General features: G+C 37.4%; 1 protein-coding gene across 5 annotated transcripts in view; it reads right to left on the reverse strand.

Moving 5' to 3' along the window:
• The window catches only part of PALMD (palmdelphin), a 71,314-nt gene that overhangs the window by 16,385 nt on the left and 38,990 nt on the right, over window positions 1-15,939 (reverse strand). For all 5 annotated transcript variants that reach the window (XM_034437254.3, XM_087889973.1, XM_034437253.3 and 2 more), the window contains exons 3-4: window positions 13,676-13,756; window positions 3,175-3,305 (exon numbers count right to left, since the gene is read on the reverse strand). In XM_034437254.3, coding sequence (XP_034293145.2) covers window positions 3,175-3,305; window positions 13,676-13,756 — 212 coding nt within the window. The remainder of the gene's footprint in view (window positions 1-3,174; window positions 3,306-13,675; window positions 13,757-15,939) is intronic.

Here is a 15,939-nt window from a genome sequence, read left to right on the forward strand (position 1 = left end):
GTTAGGGCTATGATTTCAAAGTGTGAGCTTAAAAATGCAGAAATCTGCTAAACAAAATCTCAGCCCACGTCCCATTATTACCTTCTAAGGATCTGAATTACTGAGGGATTTTTTTCTGAAATGGACCAAGGTGATGGAAAGAAATTTTTCCATTTTATATTCTGGACAGTCTCCTTTTAGCATGCTAAGTACCGTAGAAAAACTTGATATAAAAAATACACATTTCTTTGCACCATTGAGACTTGTTCTCTTGGAACTGGATTGCTTTTATTTGACATGTGCCTGAACACGTTTTCAGCTGTCAACGTTTATCTGAAAATGGATTATTGGATGGAGAGTGTCAGTGTAAAAGTGATTCACATCGGTGACACATTCTACCAGAATTAGAATTAGTTGGTATTATCTTATTTAAAGTGTGCTCACAGAGCAAAGAATACAGTAAAATCAATACTGAATCATGTGGCATATCTTTTACTCAATTCTCAAGCCAAACATCTCATTTGCTTAGGGATGATATATATTGTACCTAGGAGTGAAGTGAATGCCAGGCAACCTTTCTGATTTAATCCTGATGACATTTTGCTGAGAATCTATCTCTATTCCAATCTCTATTCTAATATCTATTCCAATAAAAGGCATATTTTAAATATGCACCAAAACAAAACCATTCCAGAGGAGGTAATAGTTTGGAATAGATTTGCATGTAAAAGGTCAGTATCAAACGAAAAGGAAACATGGGCTAAATATCAGAGGTTAGCCAACCAAAGTTTCCAGATGTTTTGGACCAGCAAATGGCCCATAGAAATGCACTGTGAGAGCTGTAATCCAAAACATAAGAAGGGCAATGGGCCTCTTTGTGTTAATCCTCTAACATATACCATGTTTTCCCGAAAATAAGACCCTGCCTTATATTTTTTTTGAACCCTGAAATAAGCGCTTGGCCTTATTGCCATGCACTCAAAAGCCCAATTGGGCTTATTATCAGGGGATGTCTTATTTTGGGGGAACAAGGTAGCTATCAGTTCCCTAAGAACAATGGGTCTTCCTGGAGCTAGCCTGGGAAAAGGAGAGAATAATATATTTTAATATTATTATAAAGACATTAGCCAGAACTTTAAGCAGGGAACAGACTATCTGGGATATCCAAGATCTGTTTGACATTAATTCCATTAGTGTAACCCAGATTGGCCAGTGGCTGTAGATTATAAAAGCTATAATTTAAAGTAAAATATTTTTTATTCCAAGCAGGAGAGGACTCATCAAATTTGGGTACCAGAAAAAAAAATTGTGTGTTGCTAAACAGAGATAATGTGCTATTACCACAAACTAGGTTAGGGCTGAGGAGCTTTGTAGCTACATTTTCTGACTTCTGAAAGGAAAAAAAAAATAAATTAAGGAAAATTCAAGATCCTGGCTTTGGAGCGAAAAAACTGTTTATAGATGGGATATTTATTCCAGCCAGCAGAACAGATTAGAAATTTTATTATTATTGGGAAGACTGTTCTAACAGTCATGATTAGATTTTGCTACCATAGCTTTGCACTCCAGAAAGTTGAACCTATTTGCTCTGTTCTGTTTTGTTTTTTCTACCTTGGTGGTGGGAAGTTTGTTTCAGCTATAATTCAGGTTTTTTAATGTTAGGTAATTCCAATTCCAATTTAAATCAAGGCAGCTTTTATAGCTAAAACTTACCTTCAGGAAAAATTCCTGCAGGTTCCTTAAATGTCTTAAGTGATTTCAAATAATACTACTCTCAAGACTGGAAATTCTCTCTAAAACTCAAGACTGGATGTCTTGCAGTAAAATATGGCTCCAAATAATATGTTTTAAAAAGTAGAAGCAGGTTAGTGCTTGAACTTTTGAATGATAGTTTCACCTGCTTTAGAATTACATGATTAAGAGAACTTCCCATGTTGGTTTGAAAGTGGACTATTTTTTCCCGAAAGGGGTTATAAATTTCCTTCCTTTTACATTAAACACCAAAGGTTATAGGGTATCTTTATTCAAAAGACAATAGAGAACTTGTTATAGAAATGTGACACCAGTTTTAATTCCAGGTGGCCTTTAGCTATAATAAATACTGGATCACTTTTCTTAGCTATAATAAATACTGGATCACTTTTCTTAGCTATAATAAATACTGGATCACTTTTAGTAAAATTAGATCAAATGGCTTACCATCACCTAGGCTGATAGTATATTTGTCACACAAAGATTTGGCCGTTGCAATATAGGTAGTCCTTGACTTACAACAGCTCACTTAGTGACTGTTCGAAGTTACAATGGCACTGAAAAAAGTGATTTTTCACACTTATGACGGTTGCAGTATCCCCATGGTCATTTGGATTCTTGACAATTGATTTACATTTACGACGGTTGCAGTATCCTGGGGTCATGTGATCACCTTTTGTGACCTTCTGGCAAGCAAAGTAAAATGGGGAAACCAGATTCACTTAACAACAATGTTACTAATTTAACAACTGCAGTGATTCACTTAACAAATGTGGCAAGAAAAGTTGTATAATGGGACAAACTCACTTAAATGTTTCACTTAGTAACATAAATTTTGGGCTCCATTGTGGTCATAACTCAAAGACTCCCGGTAGTATCAAGGCAACATATTCTATTGGTTTGTAATTTTTATGTGGTAGCTCATTTTGATCTGGACTTAGTTAGCCTTAGCAGATCTAATTTTATAAAGTTTTTGCTGTTTTGTTACTTTCAGATTTTTTTTTTATGGTAGCTATCAAATCAGACTCAGACTTAGAATAACTTTATTGGCACTTCGAATGTACACTAATCGGCATACATTAAAATGCAATTTCGTTGCATACAGCTCTCAAAGGGTCACCACTTCCAATATAGAGTAAGTAATCATTAATGATGAAGCGAATAAATTATTAGGAATGATAGAAGTTTTAATACTTCGTCAATAATTGACCAGTGCTTAACATTTACTCTTTATTTTTTTCTGCATTGCCTGGTGTAATAAAGTTAGTACTCTTTATATTCTGCTCTGTTTCATGTTAGATATCTTAACTATAAAGTTAGTGTTGTTATTAACACTATGGCCCCATACATAAATATTAATCCTCCTATTAAGAAAAAAAACCATTGTTCTGATCCCAAGGGCTTATATTCCTACATTAATAAGGAAGAAAATGTATGTTGTACCTGAAAATATTTTGTTCCAGTTTCTTAATTCGGTGTTGATCTTCCCGATGTTGGTTTTGCATTTCTTTCTGTTCTTCTGAAGAAAGAGTGCTTAATCCATCCCAGAGCCATTTCTCACGCAAAGCTTTTTTCTACAGATATATATTTAAAAATACTGGTTAAGAATTTCATCTGTCTATCACACTTCTAGGACATACTGCCGTCATAGCTAGATGTCAGTTCTATCCTGAAGAATAAGCAAATGAATGTTATTGTTTGTTATCATTACCAATGAAGTTGCTAAGGTTCCATGAACTAATTTGTTGCCTTCTTTCCTTAAAGGCAAAGGTAAAGGTTCCCCTCGCACATATGTGCTAGTCGTTCCCGACTCTAGGGGCCGGTGCTCATCTCCGTTTCAAAGCCGAAGAGCCAGTGCTATCCAAAGACGTTTCCATGGTCATGTGGCCAGCATGACTAAATGCCAAAGGCACATGGAACGCTGTTACCTTTCCACCAAAGGTGGTCCCTATTTTTTCTACTTACATTTTTTACATGCTTTCGAACTGTTAGATTGGCAGAAGCTGGGACAAGTAACGGGAGCTCACCCGTTACACGGCATTAGGGATTCAAACCACTGAACTGCTGACCTTTTGATTGACAAGCTCAGCATCTTGCCCCTTCAGGGCAAGGCATAATCTTATTTCATTTGTACACAGTAGTCCTCGACTTACAACAGTTTATTTAGTGACCAAAGTTACATCATCACTGAAAAAAGTGACTTATGAATGTTTTTCACACTTATGACCATTGCAGTGTTCCAGGGTCATGTGATTACCTTTTGCGACCTTCTGACAAGTACCGTCAATGTGGAAGCCAGATTCACTTAAAAGCCATGTTACTAACTTAACAACTGCAGTGATTCACAACTGGGGCAAGAAAATGGGGCAAAACTTACTTTAAAAAATGTCTTTCTTAGCAACAGAAATTTTGGGCTCCATTGTGTAAGTCGAGGACTACCTGTAATTTCCTACCATTTTGGTGTGATGGTTGTAAGCAAACTGCCATGTGAAGTTTCTGGAAAAAAAACCAGATTATTTTGTTTAGTTTGAGAATGGAGCATGGCCAAAGAATGCCAGACATTTTTAAAAAATGAATTCTGATATAAATAGCTCAATCAACTCCACTAAGTACAATGAAGCAACCTGCAGAGTAGGAAACTCTGGATTTTCAGATCTTGCTGAACTATAGATTTCAGAGGACTCAGCCAGCACAGCTAATGCTGGGAGATGCTAGGAGCTACAAGTCATCAACTTTAGGGAATCACAGGTTCCCTCTCCTCTTGCATCATGCTGATCTGTGCATTTGTAAGGATCAAAGAGGAGACAATAGCAGAGGGAGGGAGACCGTTTTATGTTCCTTATCTTGTAATCATGAGCACTTCAGGAATACTACATCTGCATGATCTGAAAATAATTATGCCAACAGCTAAGTGATGAGAACAGCAGCAAAATTAATCTGAAAGAAGTGGAGGATGGGAAAATACAAATCAGAAAAGCAATGGGAAAGAGTAAGGTGTCTGAAGAAAGACAAAACACACATGATGTATGTCCCATTCCTTTCATCAATCATTCCCTTGAACTGGCTCAACGGGAAATGTATTGTGTTTGGGTTGGAGATAAAAAACAATCTACATATTGTTTCATTCATGTGTAGGTGAATTCTCATGTATACATGGAAGCAGATGAGAAACATGTAAGTGTGAACTCTGTATGTTATGCAGTGCCTTCTTAAATATCTTGCGGTATATTACACCAAAGAGAAGATACTAATACCAAGTGATAAGCTAAGACTTTCGGAATGACATGAATGGCAGAAGGCTACACTTGCCTTGTATAGATCACATTCCACTTCACTGTTATTGCTGTTGCTAGTAGCATGAACTCCTGCCATTAAGACTTCACGCATGCATGGGATATGTACAGTCCCTCAAGCTAGCCAGAAGCAAAGAATTCCTGTAATAGTTCTTCAGCAACCCATCATTCCATAAATTGAAATAAATCTTGCCTGGGGATAACCGTGTTTCTGGTGTTCTGTATAATATTTTGAAGAAATGTTTAAAGCAAAAATATCTTAGAACGCCTCTTTTGAGACTCTACCTCCTGCTGAATTCTTTTATGACTGATCAGCTATTTTAGCTTTGGTGGGGAAGATGTTATTTTTGGTTGGAAAAAAGTGATAGGATGAAGGGGTGCAACAAATGGAGTCTTATACTTTTATAGGTTCATAACTCGTATGGTGGAACGGATTAAGGCTTCTCAAAGTGTATTCTGTGGAACTCCAAGGTTCCCCGAGAACTTAATGAGATTCTGTGACAGATTAAGGACCAATAAACAAACAAAATCCCCCAAATAAGACCAATTTTCTATAACTTTGCCTTTTGATCAGTGACCTGGGATTTTTTTAAAACTGAAGATTATATTTAAAACTGTAAGATTATATTATACTGGCAATTAAGAAGTATACAACATCTCCTTGAAAGTTTGTGCTTAGCAAACATTTGCTATGCAGCAATCCAAAGAGGGCCTTTTTAATATTGATTTTGACTTCTGTTCATTTATGATAGATATTAAATCCAGTTAACTTGCAAAATTAAGGTATCTTCTTCTTCACCAAACCTTAGGATAAAGTTAAGCTGCTACATTAGTTAGTATGCTTCTGTTATTGTCTTGGTCTTTAATTTTTATCATTTTGCACAGTTCTAACTTCTAAATTTAGTGTTCTTTATTGCTTTGTTTAATTGTATCTGCTCAGGGATTTCTTTAATGAAACATGGACTTAAGTAGTTATAAATAAAATAAGTTACATAATTGATACGTTTTTATTTTGCAAGTGTCTTTTCCTCAGTCCTGTGAAATCTCCTTTAGTGCTTAGAAAGTTTTGCTTTTAACCAAAGGGCAACTGAGGTTATGGAAAGCTAGTGGAGCTAATCTTTCCTGTAACAACTGATTGGTCATTCCCTGTTTCTTGTCCTTCCCATCATACAGGAAATGCAAGCCTCATTGGGTGGGTCTCTTCTTCACATAATCTCCTTTGATCCTTTCTTTTTTTCTCATCACATTAGCATCATAGTTCTGACATCACACTAATAAAAGCAATGGGAAACAAGGTGTTCTTGTTTGCAACATATTTTTAGATCAGTGGTACACGTGGCACAATATGCCAGCATCTTTGTGGGTGACCTAGAATTTCAAGTCTCACGTCTTTTACTTGAGATTTATTATTGACATTTCATATGGACCCATGAAAATGAATCATCAAATCTGTCACCAAGCTCAGTCTCTAATAAATCCATTCCTTCATGTCATGGTACAATTCACAATGGACATCTTAAGGCCACATTATGGAGGAAAGATCATATGAATCTTACATGCTTCTAGCTTCCATCCAGAACACACCACAATCTATTATTTGTAGCCAGGCTCTAAATTATAACTACTGTACATTTGTTCTGACCCACTTGAAGAGATGGCCAAAAAAATGGAATTAGCCCAAACTATGAACAATCCACCAAATGAGATCAATGGGCAAATCAGTTTAGTCCAGCTGATATTCAAGAGAACGTGTTAAAGACAGATTACAAAACAAAACAAAACACATTTGGTTGTCATCTACTGAACAGCACACAGCTCAAATCACTGAAATGTATAATTTAAAAGCTACATCCCATATTAGACAAATGACTCTGTATTTTCTCAAGTATTGGGTGGCAGGAGTATTTGCACATAACCTAAGAACACTGAAGCAGATTCTCACAAGTATCAAGAATTAACAGGACAGTGATACCAACATGGAAATCAGCCCCCAACCCACACTTTCATATGAGATTAGAGAAAGAGTGGGTAAAAGTGTGTCTAATGTGGATATATGTCATTATGAGCTAGTAATGCTTCTCTGGATCTACATAAAATAAATAAGCCAAATTTGTGTAACAAGATTAATGCTCACAAAATTTGACAACAGAACTCAAAACAAGATAAAGTAATAGCAAATTATTGTAACCTGCTAGGGCATTCCATAGCTGTTTTTTGGGGGGGAAAGGAACTTTAACAACACAATTAACAAGAAACTGTGGAACTTGCATACATAGAAATGTATCTTAGAAAGTCTCAATAGACACAATGGGTTTTTAAAAGATTACATATTACAATTGTTAATTGATAAATTGTTTGTAATCATTTCCACATGTTACCTGCCTCTGAATAATCACCATGTCTTTCCCTCAACCCAATTTTAATCCTAGTTCAGTTTAGTTACATTATGCATCTGAAGTGAAGTGAAGCCTTTTAACTTATGTCTTTTGTTAGGACTAAAAGGTGCTATTAGATTCTTGATTTTGGCTACTCTAGATCAATAAAGCTCTTCTCCAATTCAGAGGAATTGAATTTGGATAGCTCTTGAATTTGCTTCAATCAAGATGTTTAGGTTGTGGATTTTTCTGAATCTGATGCACACCCATATTTTCTTGAAAGCATGTGCCTCTGAATAGAGTACTACAATAACTATTGTAACATCCTTGTGGTCTTGTTTTGTTCTCCTCCATTCCTGCCAAAGCTTTAGATTTGAAGAGTTTCCTGTTGTTATTTTTTTAAACACACACACACACACACACACACACACACACACACACACACACACACACACGTTTGTTAGGCAACTAAACATCCAAGCATCTGAACTGTCCTGAAGGGGTTAAGAAATGAATTCTGTGGTTGTATAGCAACTACAATTCCATTTATTCCTCTATTTTCTGATTGGGAGAAGATAGCCTTCCAGGGTGAATCCTAAAACATCCTACGCAATTGCCTAATCAGAGATGGAGAACTCAAGAACTAGTCTGAAAATATTGCTTCCTGCTTACATTGAAAGATGCTCAGACAATCTTTTCACAAAAGATAATCCCTTTTATGAAAATAATCTCGTAAGGGAAACCACCAAAGTTGATTTGTTTCTTCAGCGGTATCCAAATGCTTCCCCCCACCCCACATGAACATTTTAAGGACCCCTAGTGGCACAGTGGATAGAATGTAGTATTGTAGGCAAACTGTGCCTACAGCCTGGAGTTTGATTCTGAGAGGGCTACAAGATTAACTGAAGGAGCCTTTCATCTTTCTGACGTTGGTAAAATGAGGACCCGGATTGTTGGGGGCAATATGCAAATAATGCTTATATTGTAAACCACCCAGAGAAAGCTGTAAAGCAGTATGGGGCAGTATAGAAGCCTAAATGCTATTGCTAAGTCAAAATTTGTCATTCCTCCCAGTTCCCCATATCTACAACGGAGGTGGGTTTCAGCAGGTTCTGACCAGTTCTGGAGAACCGGTAGTAGACATTTTGAGTAGTTTGGAGAACCGGTAGTAAAAATTCTGACTGGCCCTGCCCCCATCTATTCTCTGCCTCACAAATCCCAGCTGATCAGGAGGAAATGGGGATTTTGCAGTAACCTTTCCCTGGAGTGGGGTGAGAATGGAGATTTTACAGTATCCTTTCCCTGCCACGCCCACCAAGCCACATCCACAGAACTGGTAGTAAAAAATTTTGAAACCCACCACTGATCTACAAAGTATACCACGTCAGATATAAAGAATCAGGATCATTCATAAGGTTGCAGCATAGACGATTTATTCAAGCCTATACACAAGAATCTTGTCAACTAAAGTTCAACAGTAAACTGGCACCAGAAAAGGGCACAGAATTCAGGAGGAGTTGGACTTGGCCTGCTTGTGGGAATGCAATGACTATAAAGTGATGAGATGTTTACAGTAAGTCCGTTCCCCAGTTCTGCCTGCTCTTCGCTTACATCGACAGACATGATTAAAGGAGAATAAATTGCTTTTATATAGGCTGACCTACAGCTGGCATCTCCCAAATTGATGCTGCATTCACTATGGCACTAGGGAGATTAATCTGAAAAGTGGACAACAATTTCATGTACTTCAGACATATCTTCAAAACAGCAATCAGGAACCTAGCTGTAAGATGGCAATATTGGCAGGAGAGAGCCAAAGCGACATTGTTTCGGGTTTTTCAGCTTGTAACCAAGAGTAGATCTGACCTTTCTTTATTAGAACAGCTGTTCAATTAAACTCCAATTCTCTCAGTGATTCATCGGTTTTTTAATTGTCTTTTACAAAGAAATGTCTGACTGTTCTTTAATTACATTTTCTTGAAACGGTATAATAGAATCTAAAACTCTGCACAATAAAAATATAATTGTTATTATCAATAATATTTTAAATCCTGTTGAATTGGATAAAACTGGAAATTATGACTGTGATAATAATATAGAATGTTAAGATTTATATTAAAAGTAATGCCATAATTCTATTTAATATAGAGCATACTGTTACTAAATTATGATAGTAAGAACAAGATGTAACCTTTGTTTAAACATTAGAATTAATATAATCAGGGTTTCTGGCAGAAATGGTGAAATTTGAAATATTTATAATGAGTATAGTAAGTAAAGAAACATATCCAGACCTAATAGTAAACCACAAATTATATAGGAAATCTCCAGTATACGTAAGCTTGATTACTATGCTAATTATGCCAATTTGGGCTAATACTATAGTTAATGCACCAGGCTAGAAACCAGGAGAGTGTGAGTTCTAGTCCCACCTTAGGCATGAAATCTGGCTAGGTGACTTTAGGCCAGTTGTTATTATTATTATTTTTTTAAATTTGATTAATATGCCGCCCTTCTCCGGAAACTCAGGGTGGCTTACAATGTGCTAAGCAATAGCCTTCATCCTTTTGTATATTTATACAAAGTCAGCTTATTGCCCCCACAACTGGGTCCTCAATTTACCTACCTTAGAAAGGATGGAAGGCTGAGTCAACCTTGAGCCTTGGCGAGATTCGAACCTGCAGTAATTGCAGGCAGCTGGTCTTAATAACCAGCTTAATAACAGGGTGCCTTAGACCACTGTACTACCAAGGCTCTACTTATTGAGACAATAGGAGGAAAAAGGAGTATTGGGTATTTTCACCACCTTGAGTTACTTATGAAATAATAAAGGAGGGATTAAAAACATCTAATAAAGGCTAACATCAGTTTATGATAGAATCTATATTTGGAGATCTATGTTCAGTCCTGAGTACTACAGTTCAAAAAGGACAGACTCAAACAAATCCAGAAGGTGGTTTTCAATAGGGTAAAAGGATTTCCCAGAGAGTAGGTAATTTATCGTTCTTTTTCTCTAAAAAAGACTTCCCTGTCTTGTAGAATTTCATTAAGTGGACCTTAATGAAATGACATGGAAGTCCCTTTTACTGCTATGTCTCTATGTGTTTCATGACCTGGTTTGGGAAGGGAGAAATTGTAGAGTAAAGAAGAAGATTTTAATGGGGATATGCAGAAACTGTTGCCTAAGCAGAAGGGACTGAAGCATTTTTAAGCCCAGAACAGTAAGATAACATTCAGAAATGGATGTTGCCTCCCTAATTCACTGAACAATAAAGTGTCAGCCCTGGAGGGCATCTTTTCTTTTGGATCTTCAGGGCTGCCACACTTAGTGCTGTGGGAAAGTGGGAGGGGGGTTGTATGGAATTGATAGAGTTATTTAGCCATGACAACATTCTTTTCTCTGAGAGTCAAGGACGTTCAGCCTGCACCTGGAGTGGTATGACTGGGAGGCATCTCCAGTTGGGACAGTGGATTGATTGGACCATGTGATGGACATGTGGGTGCAGGGTAAGGAACTTCGACTTTCCTTTGGGTGTTGGGGTTGTTACTTGGAACCCTGACATAAGGAGGTACAGCACAGAGACAGAATTGCAAGATTCTGTAATTGTAGCTAATCATATCTATCTCAAAAGGAGCTTTCCTGTGGAGCTGATTTCATAGTCTGATGCTGGCTGTAGGCTTTACTTTTCTGGATCAAGCCATGCTTATGAATATCTGAAACTGACCCTTGAGTTCCAGCTCTAAATTCATTAGTTGGAAGGTTCAGTCAAGGTTCTGGATCACATTGGGAGAATATGCATGCATGCATGCATGCATCTATCCATCCACATGTGGTCCTTGATTAACAACCACTTATTCAGCTACTGTTCAAACTTAAGATGGTGCTGAATAAGAGGTCATTATAAGAAGACCTTGTACTTATGGCTCTTGCAGCATCCTGAAGTCATGTAATCTGTTAATGACTTGTAACCTTCCCACAAGTCAATGGGTAAGCTGGCAGGATGTCCTCACTTAACCACATGGTCCTTGCTTAACTATGGCATTAAGAGCCGCAGTGGCACAGTGGTTAGAATGCAGTTCTGCAGGCTACTTCTGCTGACTGACTGCAATTTGGCAGTTCGAATCACACCAGGCTCAAGGTTGACTCAGCCTTCCATCCTTCCGAGATCGGTAAAATGAGGACCCAGATTGTTGGGGTCAATATGCTGACTCTGTAAACTGCTTAGAGAGGGCTGTAAAGCACTGTGAGGCCGTATATAAGTCTAAGTGCTATTGCTATCCATGACCAACTGCTGAAACTGTCACAGCTAAGTGGCATAGTCACATGGGGTTTTTTTTAAACTTATGAGTGCATTGCTTAACAATGGAGTTTTTCTGTTCTCAATGTCATTAAATGAGGACTGCCTGTACATATATTTCATGCCATGCCATAGTTTCTTCATCCATGGTTCACAGAACAACCCACAATTACTGCTATGCTGCCTAGAGATGTTCTAGTAGGCGGGATACAGATGAACGTAATAATAATAATAATAAAAAATAGTACAATTTATACAGCCAAGCAAAACCAGATGAACCCTACCATAAGCTAGTTCAGTAACTATGTATAGATTGGGAGGAGAGATTGCTGCTTTGATGTGTGCCTCTTAGTGTAGTGAAGACTAGTGGCAGTCAACAACTGAAAAGAGCCCTGGAACATTAGCAATTTGATCCCCAAAACACTTGTCTGATGGGACAGGCTGAGCAATCCGAACAAAATCCATTAGCAACATTCCTTTGTTGCTGTAGATTTTTCCAGTGTGGGTAGACTGGAAAAGTTGAGAAAGATTATTTCTGCAACTTTAACAATTCTCACATTTTTGTAGCCGAGTCTGACAATCAAATACTCTCATTTGTTCTCTTGTCCCCTGGGAAAGGCTCTATTTATGATTCTGGCATGGTTTTTTTTTGACTGCTTTTTAATAAATAAGCATTGTGGGGAGTTTAGGTTGGTTCCGTTTTGAATATGCTATGAAATGTCAAGCTGTCCTTGATAAGCCGAGCTGAGAGCATGTCGTCATTTTTTCCTCTTCCCTTTCATTTATGTCAGGCTTGTCGTTTGATTCATCTATAATTGAGATTCCATTCCAAGCAACTTGGCAAGTTTAACATCAGTGTAAAATTTGCAGATGACTCCCCAAGGTGTGGGAAGCGGGGTTAAAACATCTTTTCGTTCGACCCATTATTATAATTGACTAAAGTTTTGCCAGATAAAATCAGTTACTGTGTGAGGATTTTAGCACGATCTGAAGCTTTCTTGGATCTCAGTGTTATGGTATATTAAACAAAGTGCCAGTTTTAGAGTGAACACACCCTGTTGGAAGCACATACACATAGGCAGAGCCATACTTTATACAGGAATTATTTCTGACAATGATCTCATCTGAAATAACATGACCAAGCAGCACAAGCCAATCATTTGTGTGTCTCCTAAAATCCTCTAAGCTTATTTTAATGGAGTTGGCTTTTTTTTTAACTATTGAAGTTCAAAATGCATTAATAGAATTTAAGCTGTAACCATTAAAGAAATATGAATTATTGGTAGATATTTATAGCTTGAGCTGTATTGATTATACAATTTATTTAAATTGGATTAGTTCAATACATACAGTGTTGGAATGATAGGCTGAAATAAAAGACTAATGTGTAGGCATATTCATACAGCATAATTCTAAGCATACAGTAGATTAGATTTTCTCTCTAGATATGGAAAGCTGAATTAGTAACATCTCCCAACTTTTGGGCCTGGTGGACACATTTAGAATATTAACAAATTGGTGTCTATTTGTGAGATTGGCAGATAAACAAGTTTAAAATCCAAATACTAGTCTACAGCCAACCATCAATCTTCTGGAATGTGTTTGGGGCCTAGAGGTATTCTTATAAATAAGGGCATTAGCTACTATTTTGCTTTCATAACTAAGACAGAACTAAAACTTAACAGTCTCCTGGTTTCTAGGCCACTACCTTAACCACAACTTTAAATTGGCTCTATGTAGCTCCCAGGAGTAAAAAATGAATAGATAACAACTAGTCTACTACCTATTTATCTATGAAAGAGAACAGCAAGTGGTTGTACTATGCATGGGACTTTGAATGAATATAGAGTGACACTATGGAGCAGGCTGCCACAGAGTTTCAGTATTCTGTCTGCTATTCCTCCATCACAAAATCTTGGTTTGTTTGGACGCCATACATTTCTAAAGAAAAAAAAAGAAAAAAGAAAAGAACATTTACCTTTAAATGCTGGTGCTTTAGCTTTTCTTCTTCTACTTTAAGGCGTCTCTGAGTTATTTCTTCTTGCAGTTTCCTCTTGTCCTGAAAATAGCAAAAGTGGGAGATGGTATACATAATGATGCTATTTTTTTTTAAAAAGTCCATATATTATATTGACGTGGCTGCCTTAGATCTGCTTAATGAAGGCAATAACAACACCGAAGCAATTCCTAATCAGCCATTTTAGATGTATCAAAAATAGCAGGGCCTAGTCTTCTTAAGATTCCTAGCCTGCTAAGTTTTTATGCAGGTGCTAGATATTTGTGCATTCATAAACTGCAACTGCAGTGCTCATTAACAGATGGGATTAAAGGTAATTACATTCATCTTTAGGAATTATTTAGTGTGCTAAAGATTTGCAGGCAGTTGCTTAAATTCCTGGAAGTGCTGTCTTTATTGCCTCATTATCACGGGAGAACAGGGCAGATAGAAGGCCCTCAGGCACTTACTTGTTGACTTTCTTGTAACCTAAGAACCACGTAACCACTAACTAAAATCTTTTGCTCCAATGAGCCTCCAACACTGTTGTTGGCTGCATTGTTATTACCCTGTAGAGGACAATCAGACTGTCCTGGGAAAGGAAGGGCAAAGGAGGGCATGTTGAAAGAGGTAACTGTGAAAAAGAACACATAACCCAAAGAAATGCAATTGATGGTGGTTTGCTTTGGGGTGTTTTTTTTGGAAGAAGCTATGGTGGTCTGGTTTGCACATATAAGCAGTTTACAAACCACAATTGCTGGGGTCATATATTCTAAACTAGATGATTGCTCAGTATGAACTGCAAAGTCAGCTTTGGAACAGAGAGGGGCAGAGAGGAAAGGCATATCAGATGAGTTTGCCTGACTAGGTGGCTCAGTGGCTAAGACACCGAGCTTGTCAATCAGAAAGGTCAGCAGTTCAGCGGTTCAAATCCCTAGTACAGGTCTGTGTGAGCAGGGGGTTGGATTAGATGACCTCCAAGGTCCCTTCCAATTCTGTTACTGTTAGACTGTTAGTTTAAAAGGAGGTGAAGAAAGCTTATTACAAATTTCAAATACTTGGATGGAAAGTCTCTTTTCATTCAATGCATGAAAATGTTGGAAACAGACTAGGCCAAAGCCTTTTTACTGTACTTAGCTATGTCTCCCTCATCACAGCTACGGACTACCACATTTTAAAAACCTATTTATAGCTGCAGTTTGGTCTTTGCCCACGGCAAACTAACTCATTTGCTAAAAGACACTACATTCAGCAGAGATTAAAGTGTAAAATGTGCAAATGAACTATAGCTTTATTTCTCAATCTTAGCAACTTCTAGTGAGATATATAAATTTGATAAACTTAAATTTGATAAACTGTATTGATTGCAACTCACAGAATTCCCCAGCAAGCTGGCTGGGGAATCCTGGAAGTTAAAGTCCAAGTGTTTTTCAAGTTGAAAAATATTGATTGATAGGATCCTGTTACTCAGAAAAAAACAAAATAGTTACCATAAGTACAATTTGTACCTGTGTGATTAAAAATAAGTTCCAAAAAGCTTAAACCAATAAATGAGGGAACCAAGACCAGACCCCCTCCCTCTACATTTTGTGAGAACCTTGAGCATGATATTCATTTCCGCAGCTAGATGTTACAGCTGTGAAATTAGAATAGCTATGGTAGACTCGTGCTTTGACCATCTTGTGATTTGAATAAAAAGAAAGTAAAGCTGAATCCAGATAAAGATGAGCTGTTAACTGTTGATAATTATATTTGATTGGAGGATATTTGACCTTCTATGGGCCTAGAAGAGCAGGCTCAGGTCTGCATGTTCAGCTAAGTGTGATGGCAAAAGGTGCTTTCAACTTAATTTATTAACATGCTGATTGAATTTACCAACTTTGCTAAGACTGAACTGGCCTATTGTTATCCATGGACTGGTTATTCTCTGGCACAGATTACTGTAATGGTCATTATGTGAAGATGTTTTTGAAGAAAACAGTAATGAGCAGATTTCTGTTGGGTGTGTCTACCAGGGAGTGCATCAGCTTCTCTGGTTTATAGGTCACACTCAAAGGACTAATTTTCATTTATAAATAATTCCTTGATGCCTTGAGTACTGCTTATCTAATGAAGCATCTCCGCAATATGTGTCAAGCTCCACTCAGGTGGGGAAAATCAAGGGAGCAAGAACGATCTATGATTTCAATAAGATATCTTTCAAACTAGTCTGGGGTAAATACAGAATCTTGGAAACTGTAAGAAAT

The sequence above is a fragment of the Pantherophis guttatus genome, chromosome 3, assembly GCF_059756535.1.
Source record: "Pantherophis guttatus breed Tessera chromosome 3, ASM5975653v1, whole genome shotgun sequence".
Lineage (NCBI taxonomy): Eukaryota > Metazoa > Chordata > Lepidosauria > Squamata > Colubridae > Pantherophis > Pantherophis guttatus.